Raw genomic sequence first — 18,477 nt, forward strand, 5'->3', positions numbered from 1 at the left:
GGGTATGGAGAGAAGGCAGGTACGGGATACTGAGTTGGATGATCAGCTATGATCATATTGAATGGCGGTGCAGGCTCGAAGGGCCGAATGGCCTACTCCTGCACCTAATTTCTATGTTTCTATGTTTCTAAGGTCCAGGGTTCGATCATGATATTGGTATTGGTGTATTGTTGGCATGTGTACCTAGAAACAGTATGAAACTTTATTTTGCGTGCTATCCAGCCAAATCAAACCATACACAATCTGGGATAGATACAATCAGGCCCTGGGAACTTATCCACCTCAGGGCTCATCAAAAGTTCCAACACTTTAATCTCAAAATGAGTATATCCAACACTGACTTCACTATGCTCCACATCCTTTTCCTTGTTTAGTTTTTAGTTTTGTTTGGAGATACAGTGCAGAAACAGGCCCTTCAGCCCATCAAGTCTGTGGTAACCAATGATCCCCATACACTAGCATTATCAATAAACAATCGACAATAGGTGCAGGAGTAGGCCATTCGGCCCTTCGAGCCTGCAACGCCATTCAATGTGATCATGGATGATCATCCCCAATCAGTACCCCGTTCCTGCCTTCTCCCCATATCCCCTGACTCCGCTATCATTAAGAGCCCTATCTAGCTCTCTCTTGAAAGTATCCAGAGAACTGGCCTCCACCGCCCTCTGAGGCAGAAAATTCAACAGACTCACAACTCTCTGTGTGAAATTATCCTACACATTAGAGACAATTTACATTTTTTACCGAAGCCAATTAATCTATAAACTTGTACGACTAGAGTGTGGGAGGAAACCGGAGCACCTGGTAAAAACCTACACAGTCATGCAGAGAACATACAAACTCTGTACTCCCCACAGTCAGGATCGAACCTGAGTCTCTGGTGCTGTAAGGCAGCAACTCCACTGCTGCATCACCGTGCCACCCCTTGTTGAATACCAATGCAAAGTATTTATTTAGTATCTCACCTACATTCTCTGACCCCGAGCATATACTCCTTTATCCTTGGGGGAGGGATAACCCTCCATCTAGTTATCATCTTGTTTCTAAATGTATGAAAAAAAATGCCTTGGTTTCTCTTTAATCTGACTTCCCAAGGACATTTCATGGCCATTTTGTCCAACAAATTCCGATGGTTCAATGGTTCATTGTTAAAACCTGAACCAAGGTACAGTGAATTTTTTTTTTTTGCATACAGATCAGTAAGATTATTGCCATGCATTAGTACAATCTCCAATTAACGTCAGAATGAATGGAAACAGCCCACTGAGCATATGCTGAGTCGCCAGGTTTTGACACCATTTTCCTAGTCCCAGCTATAACTGAGCATGAAGGCCCATTGCAGCTGTCTCCTCCATCCGGATCGTCCAGTGAACCGTCGTCCCTCTCCTTGCCTGGCTGCCTTTAGCTTTTGTGCCATGGGGGTGCCTCCCGTAAAGAGAAGGTAAGACCCCGAGTTCTTTTTACCGGCCCTTATTCCAGCATCTACCATCATCGCCGACTCCCTGCACCCTTCAATCTGGTTCCCGATCCTCGGGGACGAGCAGGGGCGGAGTTCAGCGGCTTCCCACTGCAGGTGGGTTCCCAGCTCCATGGCGAGCCAGCCAGGCCTGCAGCTGGGGTATTAGATGGGCATCTTGGTCGGCAATGGAGGACGAGGAGAGACAGGTTGGTGTAGGAGTATTAGAATCATTATGCATGGAAACAGGCCCTTCGGCCCAACTCATCCACTCCAACCAGGTTTTAGAAAAGATAGTCTAATTTACCTGTAATTGGCGCATACCCTTGCAAACATTTCCTATCCATGCACCTGTCTAAATGTCTTTTAAATGTTATTGTACCTGCCTTTTCTTCTTCCATATGCACACTGCCCTCTGTGTGGAATAAGTTGACCCACAGGTCACCCAAATCTTTTTCCTCTTACCTTGAACCTAAGCCCTCTATTCTTGGACTCCTCTACTGTGAGAAAAATACTGCCCCTGCACCTAATCTATGCCTCTCACGATTTCATGCACCTCAGACTCCAAATTTCCCAGGAAAAATGTCCCTGCCTCTCCTTGTAACTCTAGACCTAGTAACATCCCAGATAATCTTTTTTGCACTGTTTCAGCTTATTGGCCTTTCTGGAACATGGCAACCCAAATTGCACACAATACTCCAAAGTATGATCTCACCAACATCTTGTAGCCTGTGTTTAGTTTATTATGATGTCCCAATTCGTGCTTTCAATACCCTTACCGATGAAGGCAAGCGCCAAACACCTTTGTCACCATTCTGTTGGCCTGTGTCGCTACTTTCAGGAAACTAAGTACCTATACTATATCACTCAGCTCTGCAATTGTCACCAGAGCCCTACCAGTTACTGTGAAAGTCCTGCCCTGGTTTGTCATATCAAAATGTGTCATCTCATACTTACCCGAGTTAAATTCCTAGGTTCACACATTGTCAGAGCAAATCAAATCGACTTAAAATAACCACATTAAAACTGTGTAGAATATTAGAACCCATGATACTGTTCTATTTTCCCTCCCTTTTCAATTAGTTACTGTAAGTTCTCCAAGCTATTAAAGGAAATCCCCAGGGGCTGCTAGGGCTACATTGAGTCACAGCAGATTCATGAGGTATGCTTGAGTTGTGCTGAGAACAGGTTTGTCAGAGAGTTTCACAAAGGAATACTGAGATGCAGACAAATAGCTTTAGTTTAGTTTAATTATTGTCACAAGTACTGAGGTACAGTGAAAAGCTTTTGAGTTGCATGTTATCCAGTCAGTGAAAAGACTATACATGATTATAATCAAGCCGTCCAATGTACAGATACAGGATCAACGTTCTGTGCAAGATAAAATCCAATTAAAGATAGTACAAGGGTCTACAGTGAGCTAAATGATTGGTCAGGACTGCATTCTAGTTGGTGATAGGATGGCTCAGTAGCCCTGATAACAGCTGTCCCTGAATCTGGAGATATGCGTTTTCACACATGTTGGGAGAGGGGAGAAGGAGTGACCAGGGTGAGTGGTCCTTGATGAAGAGATCAGGTTGAGAAATAAGAAGTGATAAATCATTGGATCAGGGCTACGGTACTCGGGAAGTTCAACAAGAAAGACTTCAAGGCCCACAGCAGTCATGCACGCTCTAAATGCAATAGTCTTGTTGGAAAGGTGACCGAGGAATATCTGCTGCCCTTTGTAAGTTACCATCTCTGCACCATCTCCCACTTGCTCCACACAACCATGCGTGCAACAGTATCAACATGACGTTGGCTTGCTGGAGCACTTCAAACATTTAATCTTATTCCACCTTTGCCTTGGTCTCACCTGTTCACCAGTCAAATGATGATTCGTGTATCTTTTATTACATAGAACAGCACAGCACAGGGACAGGGCCTTCAGCCTGTCCAAACATGATGCTGTGAATTTCCTCTGCCTGCATATGATCCATATCCACGTGCCTCTAACTAAAAGTCTCTTAAAAGTTCACTATCATATCTGCTTCCATCACCACCCCTGGCAGCATATTCCAGGCATCCACCACTCTGGGCAAAAACGTCCTTCCCCTCTCAAGCTATGCCCCCTATTCTTTTTACATTTCCACCCTGGGAGAAAGGTTCTGTCTACCCATTCTATACCTCTCATAATTTTACATACCTATCAGTTTTCTTCAACCTCTGACGCCCTGGAGAAAAGTCCAAGTTTGTTCAACCTCTCCTCTTGCCTAATAAATGTCTAATCCAGGCAGCATCCTTGTGAACCTATTCTGAATATACTCCAAACACTCCACATCCTTACTGTAATTGTATCCAGAACTGCATGCAGTACTCCAACTGCAACCTAACCAAAGTTGGATAAAGCTGCATCAAGATTTAGACTCTTACACTCACTGCCTCCTCTTTCAGCCTCTGCAATAATCTTGTGGGGCAATCTAAAATTAGAGAGTATATTCTCATACTCAATACTAATATAGACAATATATTGTACATGGATAGGACAAGTTTGGAGGGATAAGGACCAAACACAGGCAGGTAGGACTAGTGTCGCTGGGATATGTTGGCTGGTGTGGGAAAGTTGGGCTGAAGGGACTGTTTCCACACTGTATCACTCTATGACTATAACTCTCAGCACCGTAGTCAGGATGGAACCCAGGTCTCTAGCACAAAGCAACAAGTCTACTGCTGCGCCACCGTGCCATCTAGTACATTCACAATCTAAAGGAAAATACTGTACCTGTCTGTTTCTTAAAGGTGGGGATAGTCCCAACCTCAACTACCTCCTCTGACAGCTTGTTCCATACACACAACACCCTTTGTGAAAAAGATACCCCTCAGATTCCTATTAAATCTTTTCCCGTTCACCTTGAACCTATGTCCTCTGGTCCTCGATTCCCCTCCTCTGGGCAACAGATTCTGTGCATCTATCATTTTTATTCCTCGTGATTTTATACACCTCATACACAGATCAGCCCTCATCCTCCTGCACTCCAAGGAATAGAGACCCAGCCGACTCAACCTCTCCCTATAGCTCAGACCCTCTAGTCCTGGCAACATCCTCGTAAATCTTCACTGACCCTTTCAAGCTTGACACTATCTTGCTTGTCTGTATGGAGTTTGTACGTTCTCCCCGTGACCTGCGTGGGTTTTCTCCGGGATCCCGTTCCCTCCCACACTCCAAAGGAGTACAGGTTTGTAGGTTAATTGGCTTGGTATAATTGTAAATTAAATAGTGCTAGTGTACGGGGTGATTGATGGTCAGCACACTCGGTGATCCGAAAAGCTTGTTCCCGCGCTGTATCTCTAAACTAAACCTAAACTACTGCACTCAGGGTACAAATGCAGCCATTCTATATTCAAGGTCAAGATAAATGATTTAACCTTTGCTTTTTCAGACTACAGGAAATGGAGATGAATCAGCAGAGTTGAGTAGTTGAATGCATACAATGGAAAATGTGGTCTAACCTAGTTGTTATAAATAACCAAGTTGCAAGCACTGATCCCTGCAGCAGGCACGTGCCGTGATTAATTACTCAGGGTAGGCAGTCAGTCGGCTTTTTAAAAAATAACTTAAACCGCGCATGCGCAGATGGTTCTCTCCGTAAAAATAAAAAGTAAAAATAAAGACAATAACAATTCAATTTGCCCAAGGCTTGCAAGTCTCATTGATTCTGAATTACTGAATGGGTGGGGGGTGGGGAATGAAGGGTGACGGCAGGTGGAAAGATGGTGGGAAAAACGGGAGCACACAGTTGTCATCTTATTTTTTTTCTTTTATTTATATAGCACATTTTTAGTCAACTTGCATTGACCCCAAAGTGCTTCACATAATTACATCCACACACACAGGCAAAGGTGGGTGAAGTGTCTTGCCCAAGGACACACACAGGCAAAGGTGGGTGAAGTGTCTTGCCCAAGGACACAACGACAGTATGCACTCCAAGCGGGATTCGAACCAGCTACCTTCCGGTTGCCAGCCGAACACTTAGCCCATTGTGCCATCTGTCGTCCACAATGACAATACTTGTTCAAGTGACCAATTGGGGGGAGAGTTCCTTTCACAGCGTGTGGAGAGTCTGACCAGGGGTAAAGTTGTGGGGAGGGCAGGAGCGTTGAAAAGGAGGGGGTCAGGGATAATGCCAGTAACTCACTCACTCCGGGCACGGAGCCACCGCATTGTGGCCGGCAAGGGAAGCAGCTCGGGAAGCTGCGAGTGGCCGCCGGGACCCGACAGCAGAACTGGCCACCACTTCAGCTCCTTCTGTAGGCCCGCCCACCTCTGGCAGTGCTCTCCATCTGAACATCTCTCACCTGCCGCTCGCCGGCTTCGCTGTCGGAATTTAAGGATTTGCGGGAAGCGGCTGACATGAGTGAGACCAGTGAGCGGCAGGAGAAAGGTTTTCAGACGGAGAGATGCCAGAGGTGAGCGGGGGCTGGCAGAAGGAGCTGAGGTGGCAGCCGGTTCAGCTGTCCGGCCCGGCGGCAGCTCGCAGCCACCCGAGCTGCTTCCCTCCCCAGCCACAATGCGGTGGCTCCGCACCCGGAGCGTCGCAAGCGGGTTACTGGCATGATCCAGATTCCCTCCTTCACAACGCTCCTGCCCTCCCCGCAACTTTACCCCAGGCCAGACTCCCCAAACGCTGTGAAAGGAACTCTCCCTTTCTGGGCCCCACCCTGGGAAATACGCTATTTAAAAATATATAGTAGCAATGTTACAAAATTTTGAGATTTTAAAAATCAAGTCTGTAATTTATCCCATCAGATAAAGCATAAAAATAAGTTTAATTTGACACCTAATTCACTTTCATATCTCAAGTATTTAAAAAGTTATGGCCATTTTCATACTCGGAAATTAGCATCTTGTTCCCTATTGATTTTCTATGGACATAACAAAAAAGTTGTGATCGTGAACAGTCAAAAGCCCATAACTTTCTTAAAAATTAAGAGAACTGAATGAAATTTTCAGTTATCATAGATTGAAGCATTCTGAAACAAATATAAAATAATCTTACTTGGATGACCTGAAATTAAAGCATATAATTAGTTAGTTACCTAATTGTAGCTAATTTCAGACTTCAATTACTAGATCTAAACATCCATCCATTTCTTAATAAATGATTAACATTTTTAAATAGCCTAAATGTCCAAATAATATTCACAAATAATTCACAATAAAACATGATTTTTAAATCTCATTTACATTAATTTATAGGCCAAATGGAAGGAATTCAGTGTTCAATTGCTGTAAATAAATGCCCATTTAAATCAGCTTTCCAGTGGGTCCCTGTGGAACGCGCTGGTTTAGAACGTTCACATTGCGGTAGATTTGTGCCCCAAATGCCGAGAAAAATACTGCGGGATATAATGGGCCCAAAATGAGCTACTCGCAATATTAAACTTTGTATAAAGGGATCTTTAGAAGCCCTTTTTAATGTAAAAATATACAACCTACCTTCTGTGGTTTGCTTTATGAGACCCTGCGGTTGCTGGCGTTCGCGGGTTTAGAGATTGATTTTTAAACTACTATAACTATTATTCAAGGCCTTTAAACCTAATAATAGCTTTTGCGACGGGGTCTTCCAGCGATTTTTCGTTAATAATTAACTAGGCTGAACATCTTCGATTTGAACAGCCTAGAGAAAATCGCGTTTTAAACCCGCCCCCTCTAAACGGCGCCAAAATCGCGCACACCCGCAGCGGCAGATTTTCAAAGACGCTTCAGGTAGGCTTTGCAACATACCTATATATAGCACCAAGAAATGTACTTACCACATTATCGGTACACAAACTCCATTCTTCTCTCTTTGTTTCTTAAAATACGCTTAAGATAATGGCAATCCATATTTGAAAAACCCGCCAAGAAACTAGCGCTGTGAATGCGCAGTAGGCTGCTGCACCTGCGCAGGACAGCAAAGGCAGACTTTCAGCTGCCTTCAGCCCCACTTGTCATTGACGGCTTCAAGCAGCGCCTGAGCACGTGGGCTATAGACCTTTGCGTGTTGCAAGTGCTGCGGATGAAAGGCACAGAGAATTATGCCTACCTAAGAGATCGATCTCTTAGATAGGCATAATTCTCCCATGCCTTTACTATTTATATTTAGTAATTACCATGTTATAATTTTAATCAGGGTAGGCAGTGCCTACCTTGATGGCACGTGCCTGCCATGCAGTGCCCTGATCGCGAATGAGAAACGGTGGCAGGCATTTAGTCGTTTTCTAACATAAACTCCCAAATTGGACAAAACTCTGATTACTAGTAACCCATTTTCTGTTATTTGCACTTTATCAGTTTATTTATTCATGTGTGTATATATTTATATTATGGTATATGGACACACTTATCTGTTTTGTAGTAAATGCCTATTATGTTCTGTGTGCTGAAGCAAAGCAAGAATTTCATTGTCCTATACAGGGACACATGACAATAAACTCACTTGAACACTTGAACTATTCTCACAGCTGTCTTGCCCAAGGTCTGTGCTCAATGATCCCTAGTCCTCGAGTGCTAACCCTAAGCTTCCTTCTATTGCTCTCCACCCATGTCAGTGCCTTGCCTTCCCGATGCCACCTCTTTCAGAACCTGAAGAACACACCACAGTTTGTCTAGATCTGCACTTGCAGTGACAAGTGCTCAATCTCGGATCCTTTGTTGATGTTTGTGGTTTGGTCAAACTCACCTCCACTTTGTGGTTATGTCTCCTATTACAGCTACGATTGCCTCAACACAGTTGCTGTACTTGTCCCATGTCTATTCCAATCTGCATTCTCAGGAGAAGAATGCCTTGAGATGGGGTAAGTTGGGCAACATGGACAAGTTTCTGTGCTGTATGCTGGAGATGGATTATCCGGCTCTGATCCACAGCACCAAACATTGACACATTGCATTTCAGATAAGCCTAAAATAGGTAAAGGCAGGTCCAACTTCTCGTCTCGAAAACCCCTTGTGAAATTCTTCATGGAATCAGTTTCTGTCATTCTCAGATAAGCTGCTTTGGACCCCAACATCTAGAAACTGACCCAGCCGCAAGATTGAGACAATTGTAATGCAGAATTAGAGAGGCTAATGCAGTGGCATGAAAAGTGCTGGAAACTCTTCACAAAGTCACCTTTCAACCAGGTATCTACAATTAGTTGAGATTGGATTTGGTACTTCAACCCGAGGACAATCTCTCAGCTCCTCGTGCGCATTACGAAAAAAGTTGCACAGAGAGATAAATAGAATTGCAAACATTCTCCAGTAAACTTTATTTCCCCCCAAAATACAATGTTGGAAGTGGACAATCTGCAATCGCTGTCTCCAGATAACCAAATGCTTTTTACTTCATGTTTTCAGATATTCAATACATTTTAAAAACAAGATACTGGAATTGTTACTGCAGAGATATCGCAGGGCCCACAAGGAATGCTGACAATACCGATGTCCACTTCACGTGAGAAGTGACCATCAGGAAACCGACGCTAGCTGGAGAGAGCATCAAACCGTGCAGTGTTTGGGGTGTAATACTGGAGGGGGACAGACTGGTCATTAACACAAGTACAGTACTGGTAGGTCAGTGGTGTGGGTGGCAAGATGCAGATTCAACCAGAATGGCTGTTCCATTCCCTCTGGGCGGAGTCAAATCTTGAGTGCAAGGGTCCTATGCCAAAGGTTTGTGTCTTTTTGTTTTTATTTGGGCGGAGGGGGGAGACGGAAAGGAGGGGGAGGGAAAGAGCGATGGAGGGAAGCAGAATTAATAGGTACAGAACACCAGATATGAGATGTCTCCAGTCCATCCCTTCACCAAAATATAATCAGGTGAGGAAAGGTTTCAGGCCTTAAACAGCATAGGAAACTCTAAGAACAGGACAATGGTATATTTGAACCAAATCCACATCTAGTATATCATGAATAACATGCCTTAATCAAACTTTAAATTGGATCAGATTGTTCCTCATTAGGGAATGGATAGGAAAGGAAGCTACCTGGTACGAAACATCAAAAAATGGAAATGACAGGTATAAATTCAGTACTGCTTTGTGTTCCTCACGAGCAAGGCCCCTTGGTTCCAATGTTGCTCTCGGGCATACCAGGGATATATACTTGGAAGCCTTTTTGAAAAATCATTGAGTGCTAATTCTCATTGAGTGCTAAATCTATGCATTCCTCAGCCTGGAACATCACTGGGTAGTGATGGCATAGGGAGCACAGCAAACAGCTGCAACACTGGGAATGGGAGAAGCCACTGATGGGACCACAAGATTATACCTGACAGCAGTGTACAGACACAGCAGAAGCAAGAACTGGTCAAATAATCAGACGGACAGGGACCATCACAAAGTTAATACCCTCAGACTCTCATCAAACTCTCCCTGCCCATTTCCAGGAATCCTATAACTTTACAAACCTTCTACATTGATCAAATCTTCGTAACTTGCACCAGATTTATACCTACACAGTGCAGAGATTGCACCGTGCTAAAGACAAATGAAATAATTTTAAATAGATCTGTAGGGAAGATTTATAAGGGTTATAAAGTAGACTATCGAAGGGTTATATAGAAACCAGACCACTCAGTATTGGCCTTGCAGGCCAGGGCTACAGTGCACAACCCACAAATAAATAATACTTGAGGCTCTCCCTTAAAACTTCTTCCCAGGAGACCGAGACTTGGGCTGCAGGGCAAGGTACTGTGCCAGTGCAACATGTTAAAGCATTCTTACAAAAATGGGTAAAACAACAATATAGATTTTAATTGGAAATGGCTACAGCCATAATCTTTGGATGCTTAGTTCGTAACCAGGTGTTAATTTACTTTGCGGGAAGCTGCAAAAAAAGTGGGTGTGAATCTAAACCTATTGCACGAACTAAACCAGGACGCAGCCATTCCTTTCAGCAATGTGTAATATCCTACAACCAACCTTGACAGCAGCAAGATCAGCAAAGCAGGCATAGGTCAATGTGCAGAAGACTGTGGTTAGGGATTATCACTGCAAAGGAATCCTGCTTTTCTTGGAAATCAGCAGGAGGCTGGGGCCAGATGTTCAGTGTCCCCCTCCCTACCCTACCTCCCAGAGGTGTCTTTCTGCAGACCAATTGCCCCACCCGCTTGATTTAGGGGAATGGTTTAGGAATTGAACAAACCACCTCACCCCCCCCCAAAAAAAAAACTGCGGGCCGTTTGGGGGGGGGGGGGGGGGGGGGGGGGGTGGGGAAAGACAACGACAGGGCACTTCCTAAAGTATGGGCCCAAACTCCAGGAAGAAGTTTGATTTTGCAAGGGTGGAGGTGGCCTTGCAGCGAGATAAAGGGTGAGGACAGAGAGTGCCTGGCATGAGAACGGACTGTAGCAGCCAACTCTCCACCGGAGGCAAAAACAAAATGTTCTGCGGCCCTCCCCACCCAACCTTAACCAGATGACAACTACAGCTTCAAGGATCAGTAACCCGATGAACAACGATTTCTGCGTTTGATTTTAATTGTCTAGCATGCTTTAGCTCAGCCACACCCACACTGCTGTCAAGTCCTCTGGGCTCAAAGGATGATCTGTAACTTTATATTGAACTTTTCTTAATGTTGAAGCCAAGCGCAGTCGATACGTCAGGCAGTGGGAGTCTTCCGACTGCTCTGAGAGTTGTCTCCCAACATCTTGGTCTTCAGATGCTCCTTGTAGAACAGGATGCCACCCTGCCACTTCCTGATCGTCTGCTTCTCACACACCCAGATCTCCTGGGCAACCTGAACAAAAACCAAAGTCAGTGTCAGATAATAGACCAGCATTCGAGTAGAATTTAACCCCCACTGGAAATTGCTACCCAAAATGCTCTATCATTCTTCTCAGCTCACTGTGGCTTCTCTCTGCTCCTTCTCGTAGAATCTAGAACTGTACGGCACAGGAACAGGCCCTTCGGCCCACAACATGCATGCCAAACCTAATGGCAAATTAAACTAATCTGCCTGCACGTGATCCATATCCCTCCACCGCAGGCCAAGGGGGACTGGCAAAGCAAACAGAAGTTGCATACATCTCAATGGGAGATGACTGGCCTCAACAACAATATGTTTCTGCGCACAAGATACGATCCAGCCATTGGCGTTCTTGCTCGATTCACGTGACCTTAGTTTTACCAAAAAAGACACAAAGTGCTCTGGAGTATCTCAACGGGTCAGGCAGCATCTCTGGAGAATTTGGATAGGTGACGTTTCGAGAAGGGAACCTTCAGAATTGATTCTGAAGGGTCTCAACCCGGAATGTCACCTACCCACGATTTTGATCCGAAACGTCAACCATTCCTTCTCTCCAGAGATGCTGACTGTCCCGCTGAGTTACTCCAGCATTGTGTCTACCTTCTCAGGCTCACTCAGTTACTCCTGCACTTTGTATTTTTGTTCATTAATGAACATATGCAGTGCCCTTGTTTCTTCCATTTTACTAAAGCTCTAACACCACACCCTCTGGAGTAGTCCTCACGTGTTGGTACACTGAGATCGCATAGGCAGACGACCCGAGCGTTGAAGTGTATACATGCCAGGGGCACCGAGAATAATTAGAAAAGGATGCAGCTTCTTGGGTTTCATTAGTGTTAGTTACAAAAACAGCAAAGTTATTCTGAACTTTGCCACACGAGAGTTCCACCCTGTTCTGGTCACACAGGAAGGAAGTGAAGCCTTTGAGCTGGTACAGAAGCGATTTGCCAGAATGCCTCCAGGGATGAAGGATTTTAGCTACAAAGTTAGGCAGGCTTACTCTCCTTGAGGGGAGATTAGATAGAAATGTACACAATTAAGGCTCTGAATAGATAGCATACAAAACAAAGCATTGCACTGTCCCTCAGTGCAGGCAACAGTAATAAATCTAGAAAAACAAATACACTCTTTTTTGGCTCAACACATGAGCACTGGTGACAGAATTTAGGTATTTGGTAGGAGCAATGGGATGAGAGGGAGTTTTTTTTTTAAATGAGCACTGTGATGAGTCAGAACTCTGTGTTTATGAAGGTCAGACAAGATTTCAGAAGGAAATTGGATATTTGTACAGAGGTTTTGTAGGTGGTGGGGGAAGATCCCAATTGATTTGTTCAGACTCAATGTGCCAAACAACCTCCTGCACTGTAATTACTGGAATCCTGTTCTTTGGTTCGTGGGGTAGTGCTCCAGTCAGTGATCATACATATCATAACTAGACAGAGCAGGTTATGTAATGCTCTGCCCGACAGCCCTGTCAACACATCCTCTGCCTAACAGGGAAGTATAGACTGATGTGGTGGTAATTAGCTGAACTAGCATTGTGTTCTTATAGCATCCAGGCAATTTTCAATATTTTCAAGTAAATCCTTATAGAACATAGAACAGTACAAGAACAGGCCCCTCGACCCACAATATATGTGCCGAACATGATGCCAGGACCATCACATCTACCTGTGCATAACCCATATCTCGCCATTTCCATGTGATTAACCAAAGTATTTTAAAAGCCACTAATGTATCTGCTTCAAACACCAGCCCTGGCAGCACATTCCAGACACTTACCACCCCATGTAAAAAGATGGCCTCACATCTCCATTGAAATTTGCCCCCCTCTTCTTAAAGCTATGTTCCCTGGGAAAATGGATCAGGCTGTCTACCCATCTCTACCTCTAATACTTCTATCAGGTCTCTCCACAATCTCCAATGTTCCACAGTCTCCAGGTTATACTCCAACTTTATAAAACCTTGGACAGACTTCACCCCTCAAGAATGCTGTGTGCAGTGCTGGTCACCATACTGTAGGGTGGATGCGACAGTGCTGGAGAGGCTGCAGAGGAGTTTCACCAGGATGGAGTATTCATTCGTGTGGAGAGGTTGGGACTGTGAATTTCCTCTTCTCCAGGGAAAGGAGGGGACATGACTGAGGTGTATTAAGATATTTGGAGAGGGGGTAGAGGGAACATCGGAGACAATTTTCCCCCCACAGAGGTAGATAAATTAGAGATACATTTAGGGCAAAGATATGATATTTTACCAAGAGTGATGGGTACTTGGATTGCACTATCAGAGTGATGAAAGTGAGGTGCTGAGAATATTTAAGTGGTGTCTAGATGAGCACTAGAATAGTAGGCTACAGGTCAGTGTGGGGAAATGAGAATGCAGATGGGTGCCCAACAATTGATTTTACGCTGATAGGGATGATATTTGCTGTATAACTTTGGCATAGACGGAGTTTAGAGATACAGCGTGGAAACAGACCTGTCCGCCCACCGGATCCACGACAACCATCGACCATACGTTCAAACTAGTTCTGTGTCACCCCACTGCCTCAGTGCCAGAGACATGGGTTTGATTCTGATCTTGGCCGCTGTTGTTGCGGAGTTTGTACATTCTCCCTGTGACGGTATGGGTTCCCCCCAGGTGCTCCTGTTTCCTCCCATATCCCAAAGACACATAGATTTGTAGGTCAATTGATCTTTAAATTGCCCTTTGTTCAGGAAATGGATGTGAAATTGGAATAACAGAACTAGTGGAACGGTGACCAATGGCAAGAGTGGGCTCGGTGAGCTGAAGGGCCTGTTCCATGCTATATCTTTCAGTCAATTAACAACCAAAAATAAAAAAGCTCTTATTTAAAACGATGGAAAATTATGGTTCAATTTAATATTTTATCACTTTCAGCGTGTTGAATTAATACTTAGATACTTGGACCTGGGATTGGCTGCGTTAAGGTTGAAAAGCTGGAACGATGGACAATTTATTTATCATAAAATTTGAAGTAGAGTAAAATAAGTTGTAACTTTAATGAACCCACTGCTTTATAATTTTATGAAACGTTTCAATCAAATTACATGGAAAATTAAAAAGCACACTTCTTAAAACTATTTGCAAGAGAACATTATATTTTGGTTCAAGAAGGGTTTTGGCCCGAAACGTCGCCTATTTCCTTCGCTCCATAGATGCTGCTGCACCCGCTGAGTTTCTCCAGCAATTTTGTGTACCTATTATATTTTGGAAAGCTGGATTAGGGCTTCCACAGTTAAAATACAAATTCCTTTTGCAATTATATAAAGAATAGAAGGGTTTAGCAAGCAAATGATCAGCTTGTCTCAGTGTTTTGAATTTGCAGGAATTGGCCTTTGGGGCATTTAGCAGGTTTAGGTATTTAAGTTAATGATGTTCTGCTTGTGTGGCTGTGGAGGAGATGATAGGTTCCATAAAGGTGCAGAAAACTGCACCTTTGTGCAGAATACTGCTGAACAGTATGACATGGGTCATGATGCCCAATGATGGCATTGGCACTGACTATTTTTATGAATGATGTCTGCCAGTCTGAAGAAGGGTTTCGGCCCGAAAGGTTGCCTATTTCCTTCGCTCCATAGATGCTGCTGCACCCGCTGAGTTTCTCCAGCATTTTTGTCTACCTTCTGCTTGAAAGACTTTGGGGAGTCAAAACTAGTGAATAGTCTTCCTTGCTTGATGCATTATTATTCGGAATAAATACATACCCAGTTAAAGTATAGCTAATGGGAAGAATAATAAGACTTGCAGACACTGTAGGCTGCTGAACAACCTCTGGAGATTGCCAGGCTGGTAGGAATCTGAGAATCATATATCATAATATGATTTTAGACTGGTGAATAGGTTGGATGGTCTTTAAAGAACCAGTAATTCAAGGAGGGTGAAAAGTTTGGAGAGCTGATGTGCTTTGCAATTAGATGTCACCGGATGGGTTGAATATGATCATGGCTCATGCAGGACTGCATGGTACAAAGGCTCGCGTACAATCGATGAGGATCAGCACATTGGGTTGCTAGGTATGTCGTGGATGAGAGTGGTAAACGGTTTCCTGACCACAGTGCATTGATCAGCGTTCCACTACAGATTCCAAGACCGCAATTTTTTCACGAGATAACATTAAGGCTTTTTTTTTTTTTAAATGGACTAATTATGGTTAACGTGCGTTTTATATGATGAGCATTTGAAGGCACTGGGCCTGTACCAGGCACATGCCGTCAGGGGAGGCAAGGTAGGCACTGCCTACCCTGACTAAAATTATAAAATGGTAATTATTAAATATAAATAGTAAAGGCATGGGAGAATTATGCCTATCTAAGAGATCGATCTCTTAGGGAGGCATAATTCTCCGTGCCTTTCAACCGCAGCACTTGTAACATGCAAAGGTCTGTGCAGCCCACGTGCCGTCAGCGCTGCTTGAAGCCGTAAATTTCAAGGGGGGCTGAAGGCAGCTGAAAGTCTGCCTTTGCAGTACTGCGCATGCGCAGCAGCGAGAGTTTTTCAAATATGGATTGTCATTATTTTAAGAGTATCTTAGGAAACAAAGAGTGAAGAATGGAGTTGGTGTACCAATAACGTGGTAAGCACATTTCTTGGTACTTTATGTTTTTAAATACCGTATTTCCCGGGGGGGGGGGGGGGGGGAGCTCCTTTCACAGTGTTTGGGGAGTTTGGCCCAGGGTAAAGTTGCGGGGAGGGCAGGAGCGTTGTGAAGGAGAGGATCGGGGGCCAGTAACCCACTTGCGACATTCCAGGCACGGAGCCACCTCATTGTGGCCGGGGAGTGAATTAGCTCGGGTGGCTGTGAGTGGCCGCCGGGACCGGACAGCTCCTTCTGCCGGTCCCCGCTCACCTCTGGCAGTGCTCTCTGTCTGGAAACCTCTCTCCTGCCGCTCACCGGCCTCACTCATGTCAGCCGTTTCCCGCAAATCCTTAAATTCCGACAGCGCGCTCAAGGGACCAGTTGAAGTTACTTGGCTGTCGGAATTTAAGGATTTGCGGGAAGCTGCTGACATGAGCGAAGCCGGCGAGCGGCAGGTGTGAGGTGTTCAGACGGAGAGCACTGCCAGAGGTGAGCAGGCCGGCAGAAGGCACTGAAGTGGCAGCCGGTTCTGCTGTCGGGTCCCGAAGGCCGCTCGCAGTCACCCGAGCTGCTTCCCTCCCCGGATGTGGTGGCCAGTTCTGCTGTATGTGCCCGGAGCGCTGCGGCAGCGGTGAGTCTGACATGATCTCCGACCCCCTCCTTCTCAACACTCCTGCCCTCCCCGCATCTTTAACCCCTGGCACAGGCTCTCCACACGCTGTGAAAGGAACTCTCCCACCAATTGGTCCCTTGAATTAGTATTGTCATTCAATAAGATGACAACTGATACAACGTCCCGGTGTGCTCCCGTTTTTCCCACCATCTCTCCACCTGCCTTCATCCTCCATCCCCCACCCATTCAGTAATTACAAAATGAGGGAGATTTAGAAGCCTAGGGAAAATTAAATTGTTACTTATTTTTAATGTTTACGGAGAGAACAATCTGCGCATGCGCGGTTTAAGATTTTTTTTAAAGCCGACTGACTGCCTACCTTGAGTAATTACTTACGGCACGTGCCTGGCCTGTACTCGCTGGAGTTCAGATGAACGAGGGGGGAACCTCATCGAAACTTACCGAATAGTGAAAGACCTGGATAGAGTGACTGGAGAGGATGGTTCCACTAGTGGGAGTGTCTCAGATCAGAGGCGATAGCCTCAGAATAAAAGGATAGCTTTAGAAAGGAGAGGAGAAGGAATTTCTTTAGTCAGAGGTTGGTAAATCTACAGAATTCATTGCCACAGACAGCTGAGGAGGCAGTCAGGTGATATTTTTAAGGCAGAGATTGACAAGATTCTTGATTAGTAAGGGTGTCAGGGTATATGGGGCAAAGGCAGGAGAATGAGGTTGAGAGGGAAAGAAAGATCAGCCATGATTGAATGGCGGAGTAGACTTGATGGGCTGAATGGTCTTATTTTGGTCCTAGAATCTATATTTCCGAGTTTCATGTGTTTTTTTTATATTGTCTTAATTAGAATAAAATATTTTTAAAAATGTATTATCTTTTTGCGATGACTCATCAGTAGTTATAGTGGTCATTTGGGACTGGTTGCTGTTATAGTCTTGCAATCAGCACTTGTCTATTATGCCCTGGTGTACCACAGTGCACTTGTGGCTTGCCATAATCTTGATGATAATGTGCACATGTGAGGATTTTAGATTGCACATGCATTTTGTATTTTTAAAATTCACAGGAGAGAGACAGCAAGGTGATTTTTCAAATGAAGGATATGCTTTGATGGGGTAATCTGCCATCATGGAAAATCTAACTGAACATTTAAAAGGGTGGCGCAGAGGTAAATCTGCTGCCTCATGGTGCCAGATCCAGGGTTTGATCCTGACCTTGGGTACTGTCTGTCCGGGGTTTGCATGTTCTCCCTGTGACTGTGGGTTTCCTCCGGGTGTTCCAGTTTCCTCCTACATCCCAAAGACATGTGAATTTGTAAATTGCCCCTCTTTGAGTAAGGAGTAATTGAGAAAGTGGGAAAACCAAGAAATAGCGTGAACGTCTAGGAAAGAACTGCAGATGCAGGTTTACCCAGAAGATACACACTAAAAGCTGGAGTAATTCTGTGAACGGGTGATTGATGGCCGGTTTCATCTTGGTGGGCCGAAGGGCCTGTTTCTATGCTGTATCTCTAACCTAAAGATAGCTTATGGGCTATAGGAAGTGGGGAGTACAGTAAACAAGGGATTAACAATGCTGAAGGAAGCGATCAGCAAGACTGAAGTGAACAGTGTTGCTCTCGCTAGGTTAACGAGCTCTGGCCATTCACAGGCACCCCTACATGAAATACTGACTGACAACCCCACTCACTAAACAAACAACCAGGATGGAAAGTGAGAGAAGCAGTGTGCTGACTGACCTGCTGGATGAGCCGAAAGTCGTGGCTGACCAACATCATGCCACCCTCAAACGCATTGATGGCATCGGCCAGGGCATCGATCGTCTCGATATCCAGATGGTTTGTGGGCTCGTCAAGAAACAGCATGTGAGGACACTGCCAAGCCAGCCAGGCGAAGCACACCCGACACTTCTGGCCATCCGACAGGTTGCGAATCGGACTCACCTGCAAAACAAAAAAAGTCAGGAGTTTGCTCAGAAATTGTGGTGGCAGGACGCAAGCTCAGACAAGGAACAGGAACTGGAGCAGGCCTTGAACCCGCTCCATCAT

At 44.8% G+C, this 18,477-nt stretch overlaps 1 protein-coding gene across 2 annotated transcripts in view; it reads right to left on the reverse strand.

The window, feature by feature from the left end:
• Positions 1-8,708: 8,708 nt before the first annotated feature.
• Positions 8,709-18,477, reverse strand: part of LOC116972173 (ATP-binding cassette sub-family F member 2) — a 60,895-nt gene continuing 51,126 nt past the window's right edge. For both annotated transcript variants that reach the window (XM_033019567.1, XM_033019568.1), the window contains 2 exons: positions 18,169-18,372; positions 8,709-11,195 (listed from right to left, as the gene is read on the reverse strand). In XM_033019567.1, coding sequence (XP_032875458.1) covers positions 11,058-11,195; positions 18,169-18,372 — 342 coding nt within the window. In that variant the 3' untranslated portion in view covers positions 8,709-11,057. The remainder of the gene's footprint in view (positions 11,196-18,168; positions 18,373-18,477) is intronic.

This window comes from Amblyraja radiata, chromosome 4 (assembly GCF_010909765.2).
Source record: "Amblyraja radiata isolate CabotCenter1 chromosome 4, sAmbRad1.1.pri, whole genome shotgun sequence".
Classification (NCBI taxonomy): Eukaryota; Metazoa; Chordata; class Chondrichthyes; order Rajiformes; family Rajidae; genus Amblyraja; species Amblyraja radiata.